General features: G+C 39.2%; 1 protein-coding gene across 1 annotated transcript; it reads right to left on the bottom strand.

Annotated features, from left to right (window-relative positions):
- Positions 1-435: 435 nt before the first annotated feature.
- On the bottom strand, positions 436-7,578 carry LOC109472694 (lysosomal-associated transmembrane protein 4B-like). Its single transcript, XM_019772542.1, has 8 exons — positions 7,448-7,578; positions 5,557-5,668; positions 4,853-4,922; positions 4,084-4,166; positions 3,432-3,545; positions 2,044-2,136; positions 1,490-1,651; positions 436-803 (listed from the first exon to the last, which is right to left on the bottom strand). The coding sequence occupies exons 2-8, from the start codon at positions 5,632-5,634 to the stop codon at positions 777-779; spliced, it is 627 nt and encodes a 208-aa protein (XP_019628101.1). The 5' UTR covers positions 5,635-5,668; positions 7,448-7,578; the 3' UTR covers positions 436-776.
- Positions 7,579-8,390: the final 812 nt, after the last annotated feature.

Here is an 8,390-nt window from a genome sequence, read left to right as displayed (position 1 = left end):
GAAACAATGTTCTGGTTAACAATATGTTCGATACAACTTGTTTATCTTCCTAACATTTTCTTTTCAAAACATGTTGTACCAGACTGAGGGCTTAAAAGTGAAGAAGTCTTTGACAGAAGTACCTTTTCTTTAATTGTTTTAATAGTTTGAGCCCTTATTTGCAAAGTTTATGCCAAAAACTGATTCTCCCATCTACACATTGTTATGGCAACTTAATGGACACCAATATTTGCTGTTCTATATTGCGTTTCTACAGTTTATTATTCTAGTGTAGTGTTGTGCAATCTTCTCGTTGCCGCCCTTAGTGGTACTGCAGTATAGGCTTAGATTTTGCTCATGTCACTACAGACTTGTAACTTATATCATTAGAAATGTTCTAGCATATATACTTCGTAATAATAATAATAATAATACCTAAAAAGTACAAAGCCAAAATTCAAAGTCGCAAAAAATGACTTTATTTGTTGAGATTTAAGCAGTACAAAATGGTCCCATATAAGCATTCAATGCCTTCCATTAAAAAGTGAATATGATATTGCAACATGTTCAGCGCTCAGCGTATACCGCAGAGTATGGCCATAACCAATTAGTAAATAAAGTGATAAGTTCGCCATTAGCATTAAAGCTCATATGTGTTACATGATAAAATGTCTACTTTCAATCAACACAAGCAAACGGACACATAAGAATTCCTAACTAAAGCAGTCCCAAAGAAGGACAGAAAAGCGACTTAATTCACATTCGTCAAAGGTCGTCGTATGTGGTCTTGAAGCACCTCACACTTTCGGTGGAATTCCCTGCATCTGTGAAAAAAAGATGACACAATATGTCACGATGGAGTACAACATTTAACCACTTTCTATAGGTTGAATAACTAATTGCCATGCTGTGATTGGTTAAGCTGTTGATAGTGACTGAGAGCTACAAGGGTCAGTCTACAACGATTTAAATGTACAGGTAGATATCACTTGTCATTGGTTGAACCACAAATTGCCATACTGTGATTGGTTGAATTGTTGATAGTGACCGACAGCTTCAAGGGTCAATCTAAAACGATTTAAATGTACAGATAGCACTTGTCATTGCTTAAACCACTAATTGCCATGCTGTGATTGGTCGAACTATTGATTGTGATTGACCGATATATACAAAGATCAATCTACACCGATTTATAGAATTACTTGCTCTTAACTGTATTGAGACCTCTGACCTCTCAGCAGTTTTATACCCTATGTTGTATTCTCATTTCCCATGTTGTATTCTCATTTGCTATGTTGCATTTTACTTGCCTTGTTTAAGTTACGTTATGCTTCTTGTATATGTATGTATGTATGTGTAGTATAATGCAGTGTCTGTACTCAATACAACTCCAGAAAGAGACTAGTGTTGTATCATTGATTTGTACGCACTAATGGAGATCGATCAAATAAACAATAAACAAATAAACAAATAATCTACAACGATTTGATCTTAAAGATAGAGAGATCACCTCATAACCAGGGGGAGGGGCCGCTGCTTGTGGGTACATGCCTCCCGGCGGAGGAGCTGCAGTACCTGGCGGGTAGGCGCCAGGGGGCGGTGCTGTACCGTCATCAACGATGCCGTCACGAAGGTTCTGGTAGTGAGAGTACACCACAAGGATACCATAGATCTAGGAATAAAAATTTTTAAAAAGGTAAATGAGTTTAAAGGTAGCTTGGTTATTAAACATTTTAATTTGTATCTTAAGTACAAATCGAAGTTGAAATGCTATTATCTTTTATTCTTTTAGGTATACATGTACTGTATATAAACAAAGTTGATCCGGGTTTGTGACCTATTGAAAAATATTCTAAAGGGGAACAGGTATAATATTTATTGTATTTTTAAGATAAAAGTGATGCTGAAAGAAAGAAGAGTAAAAATCGACTAAAGGTACTTAGCCCATGTCTAGCGTACAGTTCAATAAAAGAAACTAAAAGAAATATTTCTGTTTCTTTCATTATGCCGATGGAAAAGAAAGTTCCATTCTGTGACCTCTGTGACCTCAGTCACGTGACTCACCACCAACAGGAGGACGAGGATGTAGATGATCCAGACTGGGATCAGGATCAAGATGGCGATTCCAAAAACAGACCCCTCGTATTCTGATTGGACCTGTGGATCAAGAAAGTAATATACATCTTACTCGTCATAAGTAGTCGTTATGAATGAATGAATGAATGAATGAATGAAGACCTTTATTGTACAAACATACCCACTGGGTTAGGTACAAAGGTTAACTTGAATACACAAATATATACACAACAAGATCAATCTAGTACTAGCACTACAGTCTGTTACATAATTTCGACTTCTCTTCGCTTCTCTGTGATGTTGAAAAGATAAGTACATACAAGTTTAAGGATCGGGGGTTTGTCTAAGTTCATTAAAAATGTGAATTTGTCTGTATTACTTAGGTGTGTAAAGTGGGGAAACATCGATGTTATCCGTCTATAAAGTTCAATTAAATAAAACTGACCTATTACTAGTAATTAGAATATACTATGACATGCAGAACTCGTAAATCTAGCAGTTTTCAATGTACCTGAGACTAAGGGTAGAAGAGCCGTCATGTGAAAAGAGACTAACTTTATCCCCAATCCTAAGTCCAACCCTGGCCCGGAAAATGGCCCCAAATCTAACTCTAACTCCAACTCTACCCTAACTCTAACCCAAAGATAGGTTTTCTGCAGAAGTCTACCAACTTCACTGAGTAGCCAATCATCAGGTTGGGGTGTGGCCTTGCTAAATGCCCCATGCCGTGCTTTGTGAGTGGTCATCTCATGTTGGGGATAGAGGCTGGTTGAATCAATACTTGCTGAAAGAATTCCCTTGGGTGAAATGTCATTCCATAGTAAGTTTTTTTGGTAGGTTTGGTAATGCCATTTGGTTTACTATGTCCAATTTCTTGCCGTGTATAATATTTAGGCACTACGAAGACAAGCAGAAATTTAGCGACACACAGTTAAGCCACAACAAGTAAATTTTATGGATGACATCCTCCGCCGACTCCAAATCTAATGCGAGCGGGCGAAAAAAAACAAGGTCGGCGGAAAAAAACAAGGTCTCTACAAATGTTGACTCAATCATTGTACAAATGGCTTTTATTCAATGCGAACATCATATACACAGCCACCATCACATATCACTGCATCAAAGTAAGAAACAAAACATTAAATCAGAGCCTTTTCTTGTCTCCTCTCTTTAGTTATCTGCCCCCCGGCATGGCAACAGACATCTTTTCCCATTTTCGGCATGTTGACCACTGTCAAAGGGCAACAAAATTTCTTGTTTTTTTTTTCAAAATCAGGCGAAAATTAATGCGCGCGCGGATGTCATCCATAAAATTAAATCGGTGTGGCCTTAGCTAAGAAAACTCCGTTTGGATTTGTGGTGTAAGATGTGATTACCGACGCTCGAAGAGCTGCAAACGTGATGATTGTGACGACGACGACGATGATGAATTCCGCCACCAGAATGATGATGACAAACACAACCCACACAATCAGCAACACGTTGATGGCCTGTGGACAGATATGTGTCACAATTATGTACATATTCTTTTTTTTTATTAATTCTTTCACATAAAAAGATATAAAACTTGAACCAGCTAATAATACAATACTAACGGAAAATGATACAGAGCATGGAAATAATAATAGTAATCAATTATTTCCATCTGTAAAGACATTTGATGGTGTCATAGTCCACTAATCATAATGATATCAACTCATTTCAAACATAGATATAATGATAATAAAATGATTATTAACGTATCTGTAGAAACGTTTGATTATAAACATAGAAATGTCAACTTATTTCAAGCATGGAAATAATGTGCATATTCTTGACATACCTCAAAACACAACCCTTCAATTTTGATCCAATAAATGAAATCATCTTAAGAACTATTTTTTGCAAAAATGCAAAATACATTAGTAGATCCTATGTTTAGGAACCTCCTTCACCAGCCAAGATGGCGGACGCCAGCTGTAGACACAAAATTACGTCATGATCATGTGACTACAAACGTCCAATGAAAGTGGATTGAACTTGACTTACCTTGACGACGCCATAGATCATCAGACAATCTATGATGATGGCCACCACGTCGATGGCAACACTGGCGGCGTCCGTACCTGCAACTAGAAGTCACCATACGTTACAAGTTGATGTTTTCTTTTAAATGTGCATGACGTCATTTTATGACGTCACCGGTGTTGCTATGGGCAACAAAAGACTTAGTACACCCTAATATTCTGTCATAAACACTTTTGGTACAGTTATGTTGAATACCATTTAGTTTTCAGTGAAAAACCTATCTAGACGGTTTTGGCCAATAAAATCACATTAATGACGTCATAATGGCGTCATTTTACGTCATAACGATTTTAAAATTGTACATATAATAAATTTTTACTAGTTTACCATCCTCTAAAAATTTGGTGGTCATACGACATACCGTTCGCGAGTTCTGAGGGGGGGGGGTCAAATGGGGGTTCTGAGGGGGCGGTCCCCCCATGCCCAAAAAAGCCCGGTCTAGGTAGGGTTAAAGGACGTGATTTGTTGCCTGTAGTAAACGTAACAGTAAGGGACCCCAGGCCTTTCTGCCTCCATTAGCAGAAACTTTTTATCATAAAGCTGCCATTTTTATGTCGTTTGCTTTTCTGGGTGATTTTTCAAAATCATAATGTTTAAAAAAAAGTCCAGATAATTGCATTTTTTCGCTCGAAAACCGATATCACAGATATCCTAGCAGAGTCCCACGAGGCTCCGTCAAAAGTGAAAAATGAACTACCCGGCTGGGCATCGGTTTGAAAAGAGTGCTTACCTGGTTGACCAGTGGCGGAGGCGTTGACAATGCTGCTCGCCTTCATCCCCAAGTCAATCAGATGGAGGAGCTGTCAGCAATCAGAAGGAAATCACTTGAGGTATTTTTTATAAATATACTAGTACTGTACATGTATGGTATAGCCACTCTTCGGGTAACACACCAATATATCAAAAATACTATATTCTAAAACATATATTAAAATACATTAAAAAACGTAGCGTTTGTAACTTGTAAGGCTATCGTGGGCATTTTAGACGTTGTTTTCACCGTTGATGAAAAAATGGCAATTTCATGAAGAGTTGATATTTCTGAGTAAATGAGAGAGGAATGGTGCTTGAAAGGGTAAATATTAGTGCATTAAAAATTAGTTTTCAAAATTGCATTATTGTAATTTTTGCTTCCATTTTTCACCATAATTTTGCAATTTCACAATCTTACATGTCGTGGTCCCACACTCGGTGCACTCAGTTTATGCTACCACCACAATTTAAACTACCTAAATGTATGACCGACAGCTGTGTTTTCAGATTGAAAACACTCTTGTGAGAGTCATGTGTTAGTACCTACCCTTCCTGATCATGAATGGAACAGAATTTGCAATGTAGTAGGGTTAATGCAACCTAAATTGTTAACAAATAACCAGAAGATTTACTTCTATATGTTATATAATGCAAATTTAAAACTTGGTTCCTGTTACTCACCAAAAACAGGGCCCCAACGACAATAGACCCCTCGCGGACCTTACAGCAACCGCAGCAGCTGTTCTTCAGGATCGCCATGGTGTACAGTGCCCCCTACCGGATTATGTCTGCACTGCAACAAAAGAAAACGTTTTGCAAGGTTCGTCAAAAAGCAGTTACTCAAGCAGCTGGATATGATTTTGAAAACGTCAGACGTTTCACCTAGTGTCCACTAGCTTTCGTCAGTGACTGAGAGACCAGAGGGGAAATGCAGGTTTATAAGCACAACCTATTGATTGATATGCAAATAAAGTGAAGACAAGTTTTTGGAAGTCGAAAAAGGAACAAAGTTCAGACAAGTCAAGACAAGATAATGCAAATTAGTCAGAAAGCTCCTGTTATACGGAACAGGAGCTTAAGTGTTGTCTGTCCTCGGGGCTGGGAGTGCCAAGTTTTGCAAGGTTATTTCACTCTTACCCTCTGTCAACAATAAGCATTAATTTCGACCCAAATGGCAATCAAAGGGTTTTCAAGGTTGTATACAGCGCCGAGAGAATAACCGATAAGTCGTGTAAAAGACCAGTCTAAGTTGCTGTAACCCCCCATGGTGAACCTCCCTCCACGTCAAGGACATGACCTGGTGATGCTCAGTTGAACTGATCTAAATCTAAAACGACACCCAGCACGTACATGTATTCCTAATCCTAGCCCCTCCATCGAATAAGGCTAAAGTGGTCGGTGTTTTTAACGGTCAGTTCCTGACGGAAACAAAGCCAGTAGGTCATAATTTATCAGTTTAATATCTGAGGCTTTCACATAGCCCGGATGCCTGTACATAGCCTAGATTCCTACACATAGCCTGGATGCCAGACTATATCCAGGGTCTACACAGGGCAGCTCCTCTGATTCAGTGCCAACATGTACCCCTAGTAAATTTTAATACAGCACTCCCTGTGTTAGACCATGCGTATTGGAACTGTTTTCTTTTGCAGGCCCTATAGTCCTATAGCCGAGGATCCAATTTTCCAATTCTCTTTCCCCTCAAATAATTCTTTCTCTCCTGGTTTATATTTGTAGCTACATGTATTAAAATTGCTCTGCTACATTTACATAAAACTTTACAGTTACAATGCGTGGCCCTTGTAGTGAAACCTACATGGGTCTAATACGTTCACGTATAAATTTGTCGCATATGGATGTTATTAACCCTGTGAAGGGGACCTTGGAACATCCCCAAATGCAAATGTCGCACTCGTGAGGTCTCTAGTGGTGCTAGCTTTCACTGGGTTCAACTAAAAAATATATTCCCTTTCGGTGCCCCTGACCTCTTCCCAGTAACGCGACCTACTCAATAGTCCCACCGGGCTTAACATAAGGGAAGGGAAGGGCCATTAATTATACCAGGCGGATACTCGCCTTTATTTGTACACCACATCAACAACAGCTGCGCTGCGTAGTCCTATGGTGCCGTCGTTTGTTATATTTCAACGACGAAAAATAACAATCTAGGAGGACTTAGGATTACTTATATATGTTACGCTAAACTCAATCGCATGAAAATAGAGAGAAAACAGCTGTTGGTTTCAAAACGCTAATTAACCTCTAAATATCACTAATGATATCATGTCACGATAGCAGGGGGGGGGGGGGTTGTTATTATCTTTTGGCCAGCTTGCCCCTCTTGGTCAGAAGATGTTGTCATGATCATCAGAAAAACACGTCTCTGTATCTTTCCTCCTAAAGCATAACAAAGGCCTCATTTGTGTGACAACTGGAGCTACGCCAGCCCTTAAAGTCTAACAACTGGCGTTGTTTTTGTGCTATGCCTGAAAAACATACGAGGTGAAATTTGCCAAGAAATTGAAAAAACGTGCAAGCTAAAATTTAAAAGATAGGAAGACGATATATGTACCTTCTTGAAGAGTTAGTTCCTTGGTCCTGTCGACCTCCTTAGCTTGCTACTCGCCTTGACTGGAAGTGGTATGGTTTTATTCACGCAAATCAAGACAGTCGCGCCCACTACACGTAAATAATTTAAATGAAGGCTCGTATAGGGGTTTTGGAAATCACGCTTTAGCTTAGCATGGTGTGGAAGCTTGATATGAAACAAATAGCATGAAACAATTTTGCATATGAGGACAGCATATGAAAACAAAAAAAGAATCAAAGCAACAGTTCCTTTTGTTTTGTTAAGGGCTCAGTTTGGGGGCATTGAGTTTGGGATTCGGTTACTGTAAACATTGTATCAGTACAGATGCTAGCCCTGCGACATATGTACTACCCTGATTGGGGGCCTACATGCTATCGCCATTTGTGAATTTGCGCCATCTGGCGAAATTGTTTAACATTTCACACGTCAATGTGCATGGGTGAATCGAACCACCTCCAATGCGTTATTACCAGAACAATGTATTACCATTACATAAGATATCATGATGAGGTTTTTACCTTCGCCAAGAAGGTTATGTTGTCAGTAGCGTTTGTCCGTCTGTCTGTTTGTCCGTCAGTTTGTCTGTCTGTCTGTCTGTCTGTCTGTCTGTCTGTGAACAGCATAACTCAAGAACTGTCGGCCCCCGTCACGGTTCAATGAACGGTGATGGGCCCTGATGTATATGGCTTCCTTCACCCCTCTCAAGAAATGGTCTGACGTCTTTTGAAGTCTGTTTTCATTAACTTGTTTTCATATTTTGCTTACGAGAACAAATACCATGGATGATTGGTGTAGGCGTTGGAAAGAACGACAAAGTAGCAGTACCCTTTCATCTTACATGTTTCAATTTTGATTAGTAAAGCTTTACATCACTTGGGTTTTCGTTCGTGGTTCAGTCAACAAGCTCCCTGTCTGAGGTGGGGCG

The sequence above is a fragment of the Branchiostoma belcheri genome, unplaced genomic scaffold (genome assembly GCF_001625305.1).
Source record: "Branchiostoma belcheri isolate BF01 breed outbred unplaced genomic scaffold, Haploidv18h27 scaffold28, whole genome shotgun sequence".
Lineage (NCBI taxonomy): Eukaryota > Metazoa > Chordata > Leptocardii > Amphioxiformes > Branchiostomatidae > Branchiostoma > Branchiostoma belcheri.
Note: the sequence above shows the minus strand (reverse complement) of the source record. Positions and strands in the feature narration are given on the sequence as shown.

Bases quoted from the DNA above. Each gene is read 5' to 3' on its own strand.
- LOC109472694 (XM_019772542.1), bottom strand. From the start codon at position 5,634: ATGGCGATCCTGAAGAACAGCTGCTGCGGTTGCTGTAAGGTCCGCGAG. The intron at 4,923-5,556 runs GTGAGTAACAGG...GATTGCTGACAG, and splicing joins TCGTTGGGGCCCTGTTTTTG to CTCCTCCATCTGATTGACTT. The intron at 2,137-3,431 runs GTAATCACATCT...CTTGATCCACAG, and splicing joins TTGCAGCTCTTCGAGCGTCG to GTCCAATCAGAATACGAGGG.